Source organism: Salmo salar, chromosome 09, assembly GCF_965601325.2.
Source record: "Salmo salar chromosome 09, fSalSal1, whole genome shotgun sequence".
In the NCBI taxonomy this organism is placed as follows: domain Eukaryota; kingdom Metazoa; phylum Chordata; class Actinopteri; order Salmoniformes; family Salmonidae; genus Salmo; species Salmo salar.
This window is the reverse complement of record NC_138299.1, coordinates 147,713,950-147,734,697: the sequence shown is the minus strand read 5'-3', so window position 1 is coordinate 147,734,697 and position 20,748 is coordinate 147,713,950. Positions and strand designations below refer to the sequence as shown.

The 20,748-nt window shown below is 42.8% G+C and overlaps 1 protein-coding gene across 5 annotated transcripts in view; it reads right to left on the bottom strand.

Moving 5' to 3' along the window:
- LOC106613153 (protocadherin Fat 3) overlaps nt 1-20,748 on the bottom strand; it is a 356,089-nt gene that overhangs the window by 58,956 nt on the left and 276,385 nt on the right. For all 5 annotated transcript variants that reach the window (XM_082956408.1, XM_082956409.1, XM_082956411.1 and 2 more), the window contains 3 exons: nt 9,897-10,036; nt 2,312-2,587; nt 288-498 (listed from right to left, as the gene is read on the bottom strand). In XM_082956408.1, coding sequence (XP_082812534.1) covers nt 288-498; nt 2,312-2,587; nt 9,897-10,036 — 627 coding nt within the window. The remainder of the gene's footprint in view (nt 1-287; nt 499-2,311; nt 2,588-9,896; nt 10,037-20,748) is intronic.

The following is a 20,748-nucleotide window of genomic DNA, read 5'->3' as shown; positions in this document are numbered from 1 at the left end:
TGATTGGCTGAAAGCCGTGGTAAACAGTATCAGATGGTATGGGTGGTATGGGTATGACAAAACATTTATTTTTACTGCTCTAACAACATTGGTAACCAGTTTATAATAGCAGTAAGGCTCCTCGGAGGTTTGTGATATATAGCCAATATACCACAGCTAAGGGCTGTGTCCAGGCACTCAGCGTTGTGTCGTGCGAAGAACAGCCCTTAGCTGTGGTATATTGGCCATATACCACACCTCCTCGGGCCATATTGTTTATTTACAATGCCATTTCTATAGTTGCTCACCTGATTCCATGGTATAGAGGAGTTCTGCGTTCTCTCCCTTGTCTTTGTCCAGGGCAGTCACCTGGAGCACAGCAGAGCCCACTGCTGCAGACTCATAGACCGAACCCTCGTACAGAGCACTGGTGAACACTGGGACATGGTCATTAACATCCTCCACATCCACCAAAACTCGGGCCAGGTTCCTCCTGTACGGAAACTCCTGGTCTTTTACCTGAGGGAGAAAAATGATTCTAATCATTAGTCTACTATTATCAGACACTATTACATTTCTCATTATATAACCGGCATGAGGCAAAATGAACACTTGCCTATTACAAAATAACTTTATGTGTTACGGCAATGAATAAACATACAAACAGAATCAATAGGACAACATTACTGGAGTTTCCCTTTAAAACATGTACTGAAGCTTTAACTTCCCATGAAATGAAAAGGGAGTGTCACAGCAAACCGTTGTGGGTCTTTTGGGACGGACTAATCCCGTCATTGGGAGATCAGATGAGAATTTGAGGGCTAATCAGATGGATTTATGCGAGACTCTCCACAACATGAGAACGGGATCAGAGGCAAAGCCTGTCTCACACGAGGCGCCACACAGGGGGAGTATTAATACAACCAGCATTAGCATCAGAATTAGCGCTAGCTCCACTGGCAGTATTATGAAACGCTGGCTAGTCCAACACTCTTAACACAACCCAATGGGCCTGTGAGTGGTATAATAGTCCTAGACTGAATGGTATTATGTTACTGAGGAAATGTTAGGCGGAAGATCACTGGGTCCATTGGAGACAATAGAGTTGTTCTGTCTCTGTTCTGTCTGTGTCTATGTACGCCTGAGGCTCAGGTTAATAGGTGCGTCATTGTGACTCGGTCTTTCTATTAATCAAAGCAGCTACGCACAATAGCCAAAACTGTTACACGTGCTCTGGTTGGGGAAAGTTATCTTGGACTCTGTAGTGGTTATGTGTGGTCAATGTTTATTTATATTGTTAGACCTCTTATCTCTTTAGTGCAGGAAGATGTTATAATTCTGAGATACTGATCATATTGTAGCCTATACATTGCACCCTATACCAATGCCCTTACATACCTGGTTCCAGCACAACAGGCACTGTCATGGGCACACCGAATGCCAGATATTAAAGATACTATCTACCTGTGGATTTCACTAAATTAAATCAGTGAGCCCGCCTCAAACTTAAATATTGTCCCTAATAAAAAATGTCAGGCAGACGTTCCTATCTGGCTTCAAAATGACACCGTATAATCTATAATTGTAATGATTTGAGAAGACATTAAAACGGTACGACTACAGTGGTAGGATGAGCAGTCGTTTCCTATTTATGCTACCCACTGAACCAGATGAAATGAAGTAAAACAGAGTGAATGAGGATGATTCATTTCAGAACTCCACACACACACAAACACAGTCAGACTCCACCACACACACACACACACACACACACACACACACACACACACACACACACACACACACACACACACACACACACACACACACACACACACACACACACCCACACACACACACACACACACACACACACACACACACACACACACACCCCCCCCCCCCCCCCGTCATGGTTTCTAAAACCGTCTCATTCCCCTGAGATGTTGGTTCACTGCTCTCAGTAATTTGTGTAATTGCTTAACGATGAGCTCAGGTAAAATGAGAACACAGACAGGAGTAGTCTGCCTCTAGCAGGAGAGCTGAGTTACATTACAATATTAAGCTGCCGCAATAAAGATAATGCTCTTGAACCACTACATCTCTACTGTCTTTTCTCCTCTCCTCTCCTCTCCTCTCCTCTCCTCTCCTCCTCCTCCTCCTCTCCTCTCCTCCTCTGACAGCTTCAACACATCCATGACCAACGGAGGGATTTTTCATGTAGAATCTTAAGGGAATGTGACCAAATAAAGCAAATGGAATCCTCCCTTACAACGAGATTCAAGATAACCTAACCATATTTGATACAACATTAACGGTATCAGTCTCTTACCATGACAGTGAGGATGTGCTGTGCTCTAGCCTCGTGGTCCAGTCTCTCTGTAGTATACACCGTGCCAGTGTTGGGGTCAATACGGAACAGACGCAGGCTGGAGGGGTCGATGGCGCTGTGGAGGGAGTAGGTGAGACGGTGGCGCTCGTCACGGTCCGAAGCTAACACCTGGACCACCTCCGTCTCCGGGGGCGTGTCCTCAGAGATGGTGATGTCATAGGTGGGCTGGGAGAAGACAGGCGCGTTGTCGTTGTTGTCCAACACTGTGATGTGGACCTGGAGAGGAGAAGGAGAGAGGGTTGTTGTGGGTAGGGTTAGGCCAATATGTCATAGTACTACAACACACAAATGTTTTTGTCTTCAGTCTTCAGTGGGAGTGAAGGGTAGGCCATAACATATACAGTCGGTCAGATACAGCACAGTTCCGTGTCATACAGTACATATTTGCGAGTCTGTCACAACTATTATGTGAATAACACGTTTTTTTGCAGTTCATGTATTTATATACACCATGTACTATATATGCCAATCGAGACATATGTTCGCTGACGTGCTTGTTCTGTGTCATGTACTGTGTTGTCGGTTGATGACTCATGGAAACCTTGTGAGTCACAAACGGCAGATTCCCACCGCCGATGACAAAGGCGGTTGCGTTGCGTAGGAAGGGCGTATTGGGAGGCCAATGGCAGGGAAGGCTAAATATAAGACAGAAGCAGCAGAGGTCTTCCTGCCGGTGAACAGCGGAGATTTCCCCCATTGGGCGTCACGCTGAGGCTCCATCTGTGATGTTGAAGAAGGGAACTCTGCACAGCCTCTCATGACTGGCTCTACTGTCAGCACGTCTTACAGGTGTGTATGTGAGCCGTGTGTGTTTCAGGGTTCGTACAGACACTGGCAAGTCAAATTCAAGGACTTTTTCAAGCATTAATATTGATTTTCAAGGACCATCAATTTGTAATAGTTCTTATTATGTAATTGTTTCTAGTCGCCAACAGATGGCAGTATATCGCCACAACCTCATGAAAAAAATTAAATAACTTACTATTTTTTTAATTTTTTTATTTCACCTTTATTTAACCAGGTAGGCTAGTTGAGAACAAGTTCTCATTTACAACTGCGACCTGGCCAAGATAAATCAAAGCAGCGCGACACAAACAACAACACAGAATTACACATGGAATAAACAAGCGTACACTCAATAATACAGTAGAGAAAAGGTCCATATATAGTGTGTGCAAAAAAGGTAGGATAAAGAAGGTAAGGCAATAAATAGGCCATAGTGGCGAAATAATTACAATTTCGCAATTAAACACTGGAGTGATAGATGTGCAGAAGATGAATGTGCAAGTAGAGATACTGGGGTGCAAAGGAGCAAAAAAATTAAATAACAGTATGGGGATGAGGTAGTTGGATGGGCTATTTACAGATGGGCTATGTACAGGTGTACAGATGGGCGTACAGGTACAGTGATCTGTGAGCTGCTCTGACAGCTGGTGCTTAAAGTTAGTGAGGGAGATATGGGTCTCCAGCTTCAGTGATTTTTGCAATTCGTTCCAGTCATTGGCAGCAGAGAACTGGAAGGAAAGGCGACCAAAGGAGGAATTGGCTTTGGGGGTGGCCAGTGAAATATACCTGCTGGAGCGCGTGCTACGGGCGGGTGCAGCTATGGTGACCAGTGAGCTGAGATAAGGCGGTGCTTTACCTAGCAAAGACTTACAGATGACCTGGAGCCAGTGGGTTTGGCGACGAATATGAAGCGAGGGCCAGCCAACGAGAGCATACATGTCTATACATACTATTCATCACTACCTTACAAGTTCTACTCAAAAATATGTGTTTCACTACTTATTTACTACATACATGAGTGGTAAGTCAGGACTGATGTTGACTGATTTCCTTATATGAACTCATGTTCAGTGTACATAATATTAAATTGTATTTATATTTAAATTGTCTTTATACCGTAGACTACTATATTTTAGCTCCCAAAGGCTATCCCAACACATAATGACATGAAAGTGAATTCTGACAGTGTAAAAGGCCCTTAGTTGTCTCTAAAATGTAATAAGATTAAAGACTCTCTCAGGGGACCCTTTTTACATTTTAGGGGACACCACATGGGTCCTGAACCCCAAGTTTGGGAACCATTGTACTACTAGCCTCTCTCCCTGCTTGCTCCAATGCTTCCCCTCTCTGTGTATCAAATCAAATTTTATTAGTCACATGGGCCGAATACAACAGGTGTAGACCTTACAGTGAACTGCTTACTTACGCGCCCCTAACCAACAATGCAGTTTAAAAAAAATAAGGCTAAGGATAATAAATAAAAGTAACAAGTAATTAAAGAGCAGCAGTAAAATAACAATAGCGAGACAATATTTTCTTTGCCTCCTCCATTGCAGCCTGACTCACCATTGTCTGTCTCACTACTCTTTGTTATAAGAACTTATAGTTGCCCATCTTTTAATTATAGCTAGCTTAATTTCAGTCCGCTGTTCCTGCTGAGGTCAGGCTCTGTTCAACGTTAGCTTCTAACATCATCCTTCTAGCCAGGGGGGTGTATTGTATACCCATAGGGATTTAGTCAGCACATCTTGCAGGGGTGTGTAGGGACTGTGATGTGTGTGTTTGAATGAATAGCAAGGGGGTTTGGACAATGTGAACAGGTACCATCACGCACGGTGTGACATGGCCTAATGGACCGACAGACAGAAAGAGCTACTCAGTCTGAGTAGAGAGTAGAGTAGCTGAGAGGGGATGTTTTTGGCTTCCTGGGCTCTAGCTAGCTATTAGACCTCTGTACTTAATGAGAATACACACTGGGCACACACTGGTTGAATCAGCGCTGTCATTTCAATGAGATTACGTTGAACCAACGAGGAATAGATGTTGAATTGACATCTGTGCGCAGCGGGTTGGCTCTCCCTTTCAGGGCACACAGCAGTAAAGCTCAGTTGCATTTCCCTCCAGCTATCATTCTGAACGAACAGAGGGAGAGAGAGAGGGATGAAAGGGGGAGGGGGGAAACTGAAAAATGTGATGTGAGTGAATGTGTTCATAATAATCTAAATCTACAGCATTATCACTATCAGCATACTATCATTATCACTATCAGCATACTATCATTATCGCTATCAGCATACTATCATTATCGCTATCAGCATATTATCATTATCGCTATCAGCATACTATCATTATCACTATCAGCATACTATCATTATCACTATCAGCATACTATCATTATCACTATCAGCATACTATCATTTTCACCAGGGAACTTGTTTCCCTGTCACATAGTCTCAGAATGCTTTACAAAAACTTTGCCATGCACCGTAGGAACATGACAGACAGATGGATATGACAAAATGACAAAATACATATGAATATAAATGATATGTATGAATTTGTCCTTTTCGCACGACTAATTCCTGGGTATTGAAAAGCACTGGCCCTGAAAATGACAACGGAGGGAACAGGTAGAGTGACATATGCGTGAAACGGACTGTCATAGGGAAATTATAAGGTGACTTGCAAGCACATTCCATATGTCAGCGCAATCCCTTCCGCTCTATAAAAATGCTAATCCATTCTACTGTGTGTGTGTGTGTGTGTGTGTGTGTGTGTGTGTGTGTGTGTGTGTGTGTGTGTGTGTGTGTGTGTGTGTGTGTGTGTGTGTGTGTGTGTGTGTGTGTGTGTGTGTGTGTGTGTGTATGTGTGTGTATATATGTGTCCTGTTCTGCCACAGTCACCTGCATTTAACACACAATGAACACACATTGTATATGACATGACATCTAAAAGAGGAAATAGAAATACAGGTATATGTCCTATCAATTTAAATTGCAATATTTAAATTGTGATATTTAAATTGTGATATTTAAATTGTGTCCAAACCACTTTAGAACATGACAGTCCTAACTTAAACAGTGACTGATGAAGAATCTTCACACTAGCTCAGTTTACACACTAATAATCTTGTTCCTTTTTGTTTGGAATGTTCAACCACAGCACAGCCTGAACAGTGCAAAGTATCAGAACAGGACGTGACAGGACAGGGGAGGCTATTGTCCTCTGTACACATTGCGTCCTTGACCAGAGGAATTAAACATGGGGGAAGAGAGTGTTCCGATCACTCTGATAGGACTTTGACACGCCGTATACCATCATTCATGTGACAATGTGACGGGTGCCATCCATCAAACCATGTAAAGACGTTTTTCAAAATGGTTGATGGAAGAAAAAAAAAATGTCATTGGGAATGGGTGTGTCTGTCCATGAAGGCCAGGTCTGTGTACGTGGTTTCAAATGTAACTATTAGAAGCACATACAGTACCAGTCAAAAGGGTGGACACACCTACTCATTCAAGGGTTTTCTTTATTTTTACTATTTTCTACATTGTAGAATAATAGTGAAGACATCAAAACTATGAAATAACACATATGGAATCATGTAGTAGCCAAAAAAGTGTTAAACAAATCAAAATATATTTGAGATTCTTCAAATTAGCCACCCGTTGCCTTGATGACAGCTTTGCACAGTATTGGCATTCTCTCAACCAGCTTCATGAGGAATGCTTTTCCAACAGTCTTGAAGGAGTTCCCACATATGCTGAGCACTTGTTGGCTGCTTTTCCTTCATTCTGCGGTCCAACTCATCCCAAACTATCTCAAATATGTTGAGGTTGGGTGATTGTGGAGGCCAGGTTATCTGATGCAGCACTCCATCACTCTCCTTAGTCAAATAGCCCTTACACAGCCTGGAGGTGTGTTGGGTCATTGTCCTGTTGAAAAACAAATGATAGTCCCACTAAGCACAAACCAGATGGGATGGCGTATCGCCGCAGAATGCTGTGGTAGCCATTCTGGTTAACTGTGCCTTGAATTTTAAATAAATCACTGACAGTGTCACCAGCAAAGCACCTCACACCATCACACCTCCTCCTCCATGCTTCATGGTGGGAACCACACTTGCAGAGATAATACGTTCACCTACTCTGCGTCTCACAAAGACACGGCAGTTGGAACCAAAAATCTTAAATTTGGACTCATCAGACCAACGGACAGATTCCCACCTATATGTCCATTACTCGTGTTTCTTGGCCCAAGCAAGTCTCTTATTATTATTGGTGTCCTTTAGTAGTGGTTTCTTTGCAGCAATTTGACCATGAAGGCCTAATTCGGAACAGTTGATGTTGAAATGTGTCTGTTACTTGAACTCTGTGAAGCATTTATTTGGGCTGCAATCTGAGGTGCAGTTAACTCTAATGGACGTATCCTCTGCAGCAGAGGTAACTCTGGGTCTTCCTTTCCTGTGGCGGTCCTCATGAGAGCCATTTTCATCACAGCGCTTGATGGTTTTTGCGACTTTGAAGTTCTTTAAATTTTCCGGATTGACTGACCATGTCTTAAAGTAATGATGGACTGTCGTTTCTCTTTGCTTATTCGAGCTGTTCTTGCCATAATATGGACTTGATCTTTTACCAAATAGGGCTATCTTCGTATACCACTTGATCTTTTACCAAATAGGGCTATCTTCGTATAGCATCCCTACCTTGTCACAACACAACTGATTGGCTCAAACACATTAAGAAGGAAAGAAAATCCACAAATTGACTTTTAGCAAGGCACACCTGTTAATTAAAATTGTTAACCTGTTATGGCTAGGGGGCAGTATTTTCACGGCTGGATAAAAAACGTACCCGATTTAATCTGGTTACTACTCCTGCCCAGTAACTATAATATGCATATAATTATTGGCTTTGGATAGAAAACACCCTAAAGTTTCTAAAACTGTTTGAATGGTGTCTGTGAGTATAACAGAACTCATATGGCAGGCAAAAACCTGAGAAGATTTCATGCAGGAAGTGGCCTGTCTGACAAGGTGTCGTTCTTCTTGTCTCTGTTTATTGAAGAGTGAGGATCTTAGCTGTCCCGTGACACTTCCTACGGCTGCCATAGGCTCTCAGAAGGCGGCAAAATGCTGAATCGTGGCTTTGCAGGCTCTGGCTGAAAAAAAGTTGCGCGTTTGGGTAGTGGCTGGTTACAGTTCTGTGAGACTCAGGCTCGTGCCCGCGTCGACCGAAAGCTTTGTTTTCTTTCCTCTGTTTAGCTAAATGGACATTCCCGGTCGGAATATTATCGCTTTTTTACGAGAAAAATTGCATAAAAATGGATTTTAAACAGCGGTTGACATGCTTCGAAGTACGGTAATGGAATATTTAGATTTTTTTTGTCACGAATTGCGCCATGCGCATGACCCTGATTTACCATTTCGGATAGTGTCTGGGACGCACGAACAAAACGCCGCTATTCGGATATAACGATGGATTATTTTGGACCAAACCAACATTTGTTATTGAAGTAGCAGTCCTGGGAGTGCATTCTGACGAAGACAACAAAAGGTAATCAAACTTTTATAATAGTAAATCTGATATTGGTGAGTGCTAAACTTGCCGGGTGTCTAAATAGCTAGCCCGTGATGGCTGGGCTATGTACTTAGAATATTGCAAAATGTGCTTTCACCAAAAAGCTATTTTAAAATCGGACATATCGAGTGCATAGAGGAGTTCTGTATCTATAATTCTTAAAATAATTGTTATGCTTTTTCTGAACGTTTATCATGAGTAATTTAGTAAATTGTTAGCAAATTCCCCGGAAGTTTGCGGGGGGTATGCTAGTTCTGAACATCACATGCTAATGTAAAAAGCTGTTTTTTGATATAAATATGAACTTGATTGAACAAAACATGCATGTATTGTATAACATAATGTCCTAGGTGTGTCATCTGATGAAGATCATCAAAGGTTAGTGCTGCATTTAGCTGTCGTCTGGGTTTTTGTGACATATGCAAGCTTGAAAAATGGGTGTCTGATTATTTCTGGCTTGGTACTCTGCTGACATAATCTAATGTTTTGCTTTCGCTGTAAAGCCTTTTTGAAATCGGACAGTGTGGTTAGATAAAGGAGAGTCTTGTCTTTAAAATGCTGTGAAATAGTCATATGTTTGAAAAATTGAAGTTTTTGTATTTTTGAGGAATTTGTAATTCGCGCCACGCCTATCATTGGATATTGGAGCACGTGAACGTCTAGATGTAAGAGGTTAATGGAAATGCATTCCAGGTGACTACCTCATGAAGCTGGTTGAGAGAATGCCAAGAGTGTGCAAAGCTGTCATCAAGGCAAAGGGTGGCTACTTTGATGAATCTCAAATATAAAATATACTTTCTAGGTTACTAAATGATTCCATATGTGTTATTTCATAGTTTTGATGTCTTCACTATTATTCTACAATGTAGAAAATATTAAAAATAAAGAAAAACCCTGGAATGAGTAGGTGTGTCCAAACTTTTAACTGGTACTGTATGTGGTTTATCATGTACTTTATGAGGGTGTGTGTGAGGGTGGGTGTGAGGGTGAATTTATTCCGTGTTCAGATGTATAGGTGGTAGCAAGCTACAGAACACAATACTAACAGTGCCATGTTAACTTTAACTTACGCATGCCAAAATCAACATGTACAGGTAGGAGATTTGTCTCTTTCTGAGAATAAATCTAGATATGATATGTTGCGTCTCCAGCTGCAGTACCTGTGTGGCTGCAGAGTTGGTCCCGTCCGTCACCTCCACAGTCATGTTGTAGAAGGAGCGCTGCTCAGCGTCCAGAGGTTTAGCGATGATGATGGTGCCCACGCCCTTCTCTATGTCAAACAGACTGTCAGTGTTACCGCCTGGCCAGGAGGGGGGGATAGAGAGCAGAGGGGGTTGGAGACAGATGGGGGGGACTGGTTTATTAATATCACGCTCTCTTTTCTCTCTCACTCACACGCTCTTCTCTCTCTCTCTCTCTCTCTCTCTCTCTCTCTCTCTCTCTCTCTCTCTCTCTCTCTCTCTCTCTCTCTCTCTCTACCTCGGACACACAAACTATCACAAATAAAAATATTTTTTAATAAGTGTATGGATCTGTGATAGTGAAAAACAGGGAAGCAGACTGAATTGTGGGTGTGACAGTGTTGTGGGGAGTGTATGATCTGAACAATTCCTGGCTCTCTGCCAGGGAATACATAAATAGACACAAACACACACACATATAACATGACACACAAAAGTGCACACACATAAACTAATAGGGAGTGGGCATGCACAATCACTTGGATCACAAATACAAGTGTCTGTGTGTGTGTGTGTGTGTGTGTGTGTGTGTGTGTGTGTGTGTGTGTGTGTGTGTGTGTGTGTGTGTGTGTGTGTGTGTGTGTGTGTGTGTGTGTGTGTGTGTGTGTGTGTGTGTGTCTTCCTATCACTCTGTGAGTAATTGCTAGGTTCAGACAGACCCAATGAGACTGTGACAAACTGAAGTCTTTCCTCCTCTTCCAAAATAACAATTAAGAGACAGAGACCCAGTAAACAAGAGAGCCCTCAAAGACTGAATTAACAGAGCCCTCAAAGACTGAATTAACATAGCCCTCAAAGACTGAATTAACAGAGCCCTCAAATACTGAATTAACAAAGACCTCAAAGACGGAATTAACAGAGCCCTCAAAGACGGAATTAACAGAGCCTTCAAAGACGGAATTAACAGAGCCCTCAAAGACTGAATTAACAGAGCCCTCAAAGACTGAATTAACAAAGACCTCAAAGACTGAATTAACAAAGACCTCAAAGACAGAATTAACAAAGACCTCAAAAGACTGAATTAACATAGCCCTCAAAGACTGAATTAACATAGCCCTCAAAGACTGAATTAACAAAGACCTCAAAGACTGAATTAACAAAGACCTCAAAGTCTGAATTAACATAGCCTTCAAAGACTGAATTAACAGAGCCCTCAAAGACTGAATTAACAAAGACCTCAAAGACGGAATTAACAGAGACCTCAAAGATGGAATTAACAGAGCCCTCAAAGACTGAATTAACAGAGCCCTCAAAGACTGAATTAACAAAGACCTCAAAGACTGAATTAACATAGCCCTCAAATACTGAATTAACATAGTCCTCAAAGACTGAATTAACAGAGCCCTCAAAGACTGAATTAACAGAGCCCTCAAAGACTGAATTAACAGAGCCCTCAAAGACTGAATTAACAAAGACCTCAAAAGACTGAATTAACATAGCCGTCAAAGACTGAATTAACAGAGCCCTCAAAGACTGAATTAACAGAGCCTCAAAGACGGAATTAACAAAGACCTCAAAGACGGAATTAACAAAGACCTCAAAGACGGAATTAACGAAGACCTCAAAGACTGAATTAACAGAGCCCTGAAAGACTGAATTGACAGAGCCCTCAAAGACTGAATTAAAAGAGCCCTCAAAGACTGAATTAACAGAGACCTCAAAGACTGAATTAACAGAGCCCTCAAAGACTGAATTAACAGAGCCCTCAAAGACTGAATTAACAGAGCCCTGAAGGACTGAATTAACAGAGCCCTGAAAGACTGAATTAACAGAGCCCTCAAAGACTGAATTAACAAAGACCTCAAAGACTGAATTAACAGAGACCTCAAAGACGGAATTAACAGAGCCCTCAAAGACTGAATTAACAGAGCCCTCAAAGACTGAATTAACAGAGCCTGTGTCAATGGAGCTCCAGCCGTGAACGGGCCTGAGTCTGAAATGAGTCCACTAAGACCGGCTGTAATTAAACCACAGCCTCATCTCTGCTACCTAATTGATTTAAATTGACATTTAGGCCTCACGCTGATCCCAGCACACAGCTCAGAGTGTGGTGTGATGTAAGGGTCCGGAGTATGTGTGTCGTGTGTGTGCGAGGGTAAGAGAATGTGAGAAAGTGTCTGCTTGTCTGCATGCCTGTGCGTAGACTATCAAATCAAATTGTATTGGTCACATACACATATTTAGCAGATGTTATTGTGGGTGTAGCGAAACGCTTGTGTTCCTTGCTCCAACAGTGCAGTAATATCTAACAATTCATAACAATAGACACAAATCTAAAAGTAAAAGAATGGAATTAAGAAATATATAAATATTAGAACTATATATGAATGAGTATGTGTGTATGAATGAGATTATGTGTGTGTGTGCGCGTACTAGCATATGTGTGTGTGTGGCACTCGTGGTGCAGACTCAAAGGGATTCCACCCCGGCGTCTCTGTTTAATAAAGCCATGACCTCAGCCCAGCATCAGCTAAGGCTATAACGCTCCACCACTCAGCCATGTGTGTGTGTGTGTGTGTGTGTGTGTGTGTGTGTGTGTGTGTGTGTGTGTGTGTGTGTGTGTGTGTGTGTGTGTGTGTGTGTGTGTGTGTGTGTGTGTGTATGTGTGTCCTATTTGTGCTTGGGCTAGGATAAACACTTCCAGTTCTCCATCATTTGTCTCTTAAATCATTAGAACTCCAGTGATGGGGTCCTAATAGCTTTCCTCAGAGTGGAAGGAAGACACTAAAAACAGCCACGCCCCATTCTCTTCACTTCACTTCTGCTAACAGTAATCTAGTGCTTTTACAGTTCAGTATGCTGATAAGAATCATATCCGTAACAGATGATTTTACACTCATTAGAGGAGGCTTCAGAAGGCGCTCTGTCTGTCTGTCTGTCTGTCTGTCTGTCTGTCTGTCTGTCTGTCTGTCTGTCTGTCTGTCTGTCTGTCTGTCTGTCTGTCTGTCTGTCTGTCTGTCTGCCTGCCTGCCTGCCTGCCTGCCTGCCTGCCTGCCTGCCTGCCTGCCTGCCTGCCTGCCTGCCTGCCTGCCTGCCTGTCTGTCTGTCTGTCTGTCTGTCTGGAGCCACCCTATATGACCCAACCAACCCAACGCTCCATTTCGGGAAAGGAGGCACTGAGGTTTGGCACAGCGGAAACCAGGGCGACCGGAAAAAGAACAGTTCCCTTCCACCAAATTATAGAGGAGAAACCGAACCCACAGCGACATGGCTGTTATTAAACCCTCTGTTGAACGCTAAAATTGCTTCCCTCAGTCTCTCCATTCAGATTAGTAAGGGAAGCCGCTCCAGTGCTTAAAAACACTCTGGCAGGCAGCACAACCGATAAAGAGGCATATTTATCTTCCTTTCAACGAAGGAGGAGGGGAGAACGTTCGTGTTTGGCGTAAACAGATAAAACAAAGCAAATTAACAAAAGAAGAGGGAAATGAGGACAACTGTCACTCTGTTCAGAAATTAGTTCATGAGTACAACAACGCCTTCGTTAACTAGCTTCAATCGTGTGAGGAAATGGCTAAGATATAGTTTGATTGAGTGAGTGGGGAGTCTGGGATTTCTGGGATTGATTGGTATAGGCTGGAACGGGGACATAGAATAAAACTGAATTGGCATCACCATCACAGTCATGCTTTGACTGGATTGGCTTGAAATATAGAAACCAGCTGTCTGGATTGACTTGATATAAAGAACACAGCTGTCTGGATTGACTTAATATATAGAAACCAGCTGTCTGGATTGATTTAATATATAGAAACCAGCTGTCTGGATTGACTTGACATATAGAAACCAGCTGTCTGGATTGACTTGATATATAGAAACCAGCTGTCTGGATTGATTTAATATATAGAAACCAGCTGTCTGGATTAACTTGACATATAGAAACCAGCCGTCTGGATTGACTTGACATATAGAAACCAGCTGTCTGGATTGACTTGATATATAGAAAACAGCTGTCTGGATTGACTGGATATATAGAAACCAGCCGTCTGGATTGACTTGATATATAGAAACCAGCCGTCTGGATTGACTTGATATATAGAAACCAGCTGTCTGGATTGATTTAATATATAGAAACCAGCTGTCTGGATTGACTTGACATATAGAAACCAGCTGTCTGGATTGACTTGACATATAGAAACCAGCTGTCTGGATTTACTTGATATATAGAAACCAGCTGTCTGGATTGACTTGATATATAGAAACCAGCCGTCTGGATTGACTTGATATATAGAAACCAGCTGTCTGGATTTACTTGATATATAGAAACCAGCTGTCTGGATTGACTTGATATATAGAAACCAGCCGTCTGGATTGACTTGATATATAGAAACCAGCTGTCTGGATTGACTTGATATATAGAAACCAGCTGTCTGGATTGACTTAATATATAGAAACCAGCTGTCTGGAATGATTTAATATATAGAAACCAGCTGTCTGGATTGACTTGACATATAGAAACCAGCTGTCTGGAAAGACTTGATATATAGAAACCAGCTGTCTGGATTGACTTGATATATAGAAACCAGCTGTCTGGATTGACTTGATATATAGAAACCAGCCGTCTGGATTGACTTGATATATAGGAAACCAGCTGTCTGGATTGATTTAATATATAGAAACCAGCCGTCTGGATTGACTTGATATATAGAAACCAGCTGTCTGGATTGACTTGACATATAGAAACCAGCTGTCTGGATTGACTTGACATATAGAAACCAGCTGTCTGGATTGACTTGATATATAGAAACCAGCCGTCTGGATTGACTTGATATATAGAAACCAGCCGTCTGGATTGATTTAATATATAGAAACCAGCTGTCTGGATTGATTTAAAATATATAGAAACCAGCCGTCTGGATTGACTTGATATATAGAAACCAGCTGTCTGGATTGATTTAAAATATATAGAAACCAGCCATCTGGATTGACTTGATATATAGAAACCAGCTGTCTGGATTGATTTAATATATAGAAACCAGCTGTCTGGATTGACTTGACATATAGAAACCAGCTGTCTGGATTGACTTGATATATAGAAACCAGCCGTCTGGATTGACTTGATATATAGAAACCAGCTGTCTGGATTTACTTGATATATAGAAACCAGCTGTCTGGATTGACTTGATATATAGAAACCAGCCGTCTGGATTGACTTGATATATAGAAACCAGCTGTCTGGATTGACTTGATATATAGAAACCAGCTGTCTGGATTGACTTGATATATAGAAACCAGCTGTCTGGAATGATTTAATATATAGAAACCAGCTGTCTGGATTGACTTGACATATAGAAACCAGCTGTCTGGAAAGACTTGATATATAGAAACCAGCTGTCTGGATTGACTTGATATATAGAAACCAGCTGTCTGGATTGACTTGATATATAGAAACCAGCTGTCTGGATTGACTTAATATATAGAAACCAGCTGTCTGGAATGATTTAATATATAGAAACCAGCTGTCTGGATTGACTTGACATATAGAAACCAGCTGTCTGGAAAGACTTGATATATAGAAACCAGCTGTCTGGATTGACTTGATATATAGAAACCAGCTGTCTGGATTGACTTGATATATAGAAACCAGCCGTCTGGATTGACTTGATATATAGAAACCAGCCGTCTGGATTGACTTGATATATAGAAACCAGCTGTCTGGATTGACTTGATATATAGAAACCAGCTGTCTGGATTGACTTGATATATAGAAACCAGCCGTCTGGATTGATTTAATATATAGAAACCAGCTGTCTGGATTGATTTAAAATATATAGAAACCAGCCGTCTGGATTGACTTGATATATAGAAACCAGCTGTCTGGATTGATTTAAATATATAGAAACCAGCCGTCTGGATTGACTTGATATATAGAAACCAGCTGTCTGGATTGATTTAATATATAGAAACCAGCCGTCTGGATTGACTTGATATATAGAAACCAGCTGTCTGGATTGACTTGACATATAGAAACCAGCTGTCTGGATTGACTTGACATATAGAAACCAGCTGTCTGGATTTACTTGATATATAGAAACCAGCTGTCTGGATTGACTTGATATATAGAAACCAGACGTCTGGATTGACTTGATATATAGAAACCAGCTGTCTGGATTTACTTGATATATAGAAACCAGCTGTCTGGATTGACTTGATATATAGAAACCAGCCGTCTGGATTGACTTGATATATAGAAACCAGCTGTCTGGATTGACTTGATATATAGAAACCAGCTGTCTGGATTGACTTAATATATAGAAACCAGCTGTCTGGAATGACTTAATATATAGAAACCAGCTGTCTGGATTGACTTGACATATAGAAACCAGCTGTCTGGAAAGACTTGATATATAGAAACCAGCTGTCTGGATTGACTTGATATATAGAAACCAGCTGTCTGGATTGACTTGATATATAGAAACCAGCCGTCTGGATTGACTTGATATATAGAACACCAGCCGTCTGGATTGACTTGATATATAGAAACCAGCTGTCTGGATTGACTTGATATATAGAAACCAGCTGTCTGGATTGACTTGATATATAGAAACCAGCCGTCTGGATTGACTTGATATATAGAACACCAGCTGTCTGGATTGACTTAAATATATAGAACCCAGCCGTCTGGATTGACTTGATATATAGAAACCAGCTGTCTGGATTGACTTAATATATAGAACCCAGCCGTCTGGATTGACTTGATATATAGAAACCAGCTGTCTGGATTGACTTGATATATAGAAACCAGCTGTCTGGATTGACTTGATATATAGAAACCAGCTGTCTGGATTGACTTGATATATAGAAACCAGCTGTCTGGATTGACTTGATATATAGAAACCAGCTGTCTGGATTGACTTGATATATAGAAACCAGCTGTCTGGATTGACTTGATATATAGAAACCAGCTGTCTGGATTGACTTGATATATAGAAACCAGCTGTCTGGATTGACTTGATATATAGAAACCAGCTGTCTGGATTGACTTGATATATAGAAACCAGCCGTCTGGATTGACTTGATATATAGAAACCAGCCGTCTGGATTGACTTGATATATAGAAACCAGCTGTCTGGATTGACTTGATATATAGAAACCAGCTGTCTGGATTGACTTGATATATAGAAACCAGCCGTCTGGATTGACTTGATATATAGAAACCAGCTGTTTGGATTGACTTGATATATAGAAACCAGCCGTCTGGATTGACTTGATATATAGAAACCAGCCGTCTGGATTGACTTGATATATAGAAAACAGCTGTCTGGATTGACTTGATATATAGAAACCAGCCGTCTGGATTGACTTGATATATAGAAACCAGCTGTCTGGATTGACTTGATATATAGAAACCAGCTGTCTGGATTGACTTGATATATAGAAACCAGCTGTCTGGATTGACTTGATATATAGAAACCAGTTGTCTGGATTGACTTGATATATAGAAACCAGCTGTCTGGATTGACTTGATATATAGAAGCCAGCTGTCTGGATTGATTTAATATATAGAAACCAGCCGTCTGGATTGACTTGATATATAGAAACCAGCTGTCTGGATTGATTTAATATATAGAAACCAGCCGTCTGGATTGACTTGATATATAGAAACCAGCCGTCTGGATTGATTTATATATAGAACCCAGCTGTCTGGATTGATTTAATATATAGAAACCAGCCGTCTGGATTGACTTGATATATAGAAACCAGCTGTCTGGATTGACTTGATATATAGAAACCAGCCGTCTGGATTGACTTAATATATAGAAACCAGCTGTCTGGATTGACTTGATATATAGAAACCAGCCGTCTGGATTGACTTAATATATAGAAACCAGCTGTCTGGATTGACTTGATATATAGAAACCAGCTGTCTGGATTGACTTATATATAGAACCCAGCTGCTCAGAATATAGCGTAGGGTTGTGGTGGCTCGTCTATAAGAGGACAACTTGATGAAGTGTTTATAGGATGTGCTGGATGGATAGTTGACATGGCAAACGTTGAGTGGTTAAAACGGCATCCATTTGGACGGTGTGTGTGTGTGTGTGTGTGTGGTTTTAGGAGGTTTAATAGCAGCTAAATTATAGTCAAATGGCTATGTTTTACTTTCTGGGCAGTATGCGTTTAGCAGTGGATTAGTGTTTACGTGTGTGTGTGTGTGTGTGCAGGTGCATAATTAAGTGTGTGTGTGTGTTTCAGTGTGTGAAAGTGTGGTGTGGTGTGTGTGTTTCAGTGTGTGAGCGTGGTGTGTGTGTGTGTGTGTGTGTGTGTGTGTGTGTGTGTGTGTGTGTGTGTGTGTGTGTCCGTGGTCTTCTGGTGAATAATGGCCTGGGCTGTCTGGGTCTGGCCCGTAAATGAATCACAGTGTTTAGCTCCTCTACTCTCACCTGGCTCTTGAGCGCGCGCGCACACACACACACACACACACACACACACACACACACACACACACACACACACACACACACACACACACACACACACACACACACACACACACACACACACACACACACACACACACACACACACACACACACACACACCTGGGCATTTTCTTATAACACTCCCTCCATCTCCTCACTCTAATCCAATCCATCCCTGAGGCTGTACCACCTATGTTTCCTTTCTCCCTCTCCCTCTCTCCATCTTTCACTAAGCCCCTCTCTCTTTAATAAGTCTCTCCTCTTCTCCTCTCTTTCTCTTCTGACCTCTGCTCCTTCCATTTTTAATAAGTCTCTCATTTCACTCCTCCACTTTCCATCTCTTCTTCACTCTGGCCCTCTCTCATTTTCTCCTGTCCTCTTTCTCTTTCCCTCTCTCTATCATTATCCCTACCCTCGCCTCTCCCTCTCTCTATCATTATCCCTACCCCTCGCCTCTCCCTCTCTCTATCATTATCCCTACCCTCGCCTCTCCCTCTCTCTATAATTACCCCTACCCCTCGCCTCTCCCTCTCTCTATCATTATCCCTACCCCTCGCCTCTCCCTCTCTCTATCATTATCCCTACCCTCGCCTCTCCCTCTCTCTACCATTATCCCTACCCTCGCCTCTCGACTCTCTCTATAATTACCCCTACCCCTCGCCTCTCCCTCTCTCTATAATTACCCCTACCCCTCGCCTCTCCCTCTCTCTATCATTATCCCTACCCCTCGCCTCTCCCACTCTCTATCATTATCCCTACCCTCGCCTCTCCCTCTCTCTACCATTATCCCTACCCTCGCCTCTCCCTCTCTCTATAATTACCCCTACCCCTCGCCTCTCCCTCTCTCTATAATTACCCCTACCCCTCGCCTCTCCCTCTCTCTATCATTATCCCTACCCTCGCCTCTCCCACTCTCTATCATTATCCCTACCCTCGCCTCTCCCTCTCTCTATCATTATCCCTACCCTCGCCTCTCCCTCTCTCTATCATTATCCCTACCCTCGCCTCTCCCACTCTCTATCATTATCCCTACCCCTCGCCTCTCCCTCTCTCTATCATTATCCCTACCCTCGCCTCTCCCTCTCTCTATCATTATCCCTACCCCTCGCCTCTCCCTCTCTCTATCATTATCCCTACCCTCGCCTCTCCCTCTCTCTATCATTATCCCTACCCCTCGCCTCTCCCTCTCTCTATCATTATCCCTACCCCTCGCCTCTCCCTCTCTCTATCATTATCCCTACCCTCGCCTCTCCCTCTCTCTATCATTATCCCTACCCTCACCTCTCCCTTTCTCTATCATTATCCCTACCCTCGCCTCTCCCTCTCTCTATCATTATCCCTACCCCTCGCCTCTCCCTCTCTCTATCATTATCCCTACCCCTCGCCTCTCCCTCTCTCTATCATTATCCCTACCCTTCGCCTCTCCCTATCATTATCCCTACCCCTCGCCTCGCCTCTCCCTCTCTCTATCATTATCCCTACCCCTCGCCTCTCCATCTCTCTATCATTATCCCTACCCTACCCTCGCCTCTCCCTCTCTCTATCATTACCCCTACCCCTCGCCTCTCCCTCTCTCTATAATTACCCCTACCCCTCGCCTCTCCCTCTCTCTATCATTATCCCTACCCCTCGCCTCTCCCACTCTCTATCATTATCCCTACCCTCGCCTCTCCCTCTCTCTATCATTATCCCTACCCTCGCCTCTCCCACTCTCTATCATTATCCCTACCCCTCGCCTCTCCCTCTCTCTATCATTATCCCTACCCTCGCCTCTCCCTCTCTCTGTCATTATCCCTACCCCTCGCCTCTCCCTCTCTCTATCATTATCCCTACCCCTCGCCTCTCCCTCTCTATCATTATCCCTACCCCTCGCCTCTCCCTTTATCATTATCCCTACCCTCGCCTCTCCCTCTCTCTATCATTATCCCTACCCCTCGCCTCTCCCTCTCTCTATCATTATCCCTACCCTCGCCTCTCCCTCTCTCTATCATTATCCCTACCCCTCGCCTCTCCCACTCTCTATCATTATCCCTACCCTCGCCTCTCCCTCTCTCTATCATTATCCCTACCCCTCGCCTCTCCCTTTCTCTATCATTATCCCTACCCTCGCCTCTCCCTCTCTCTATCATTATCCCTACCCCTCGCCTCTCCCTCTCTCTATCATTATCCCTACCCTCGCCTCTCCCTCTCTCTATCATTATCCCTACCCCTCGCCTCTCCCTCTCTCTATCATTATCCCTACCCCTCGCCTCTCCCTCTCTCTATCATTATCCCTACCCCTCGCCTCTCCCACTCTCTATCATTATCCCTACCCTCGCCTCTCCCTCTCTCTATCATTATCCCTACCC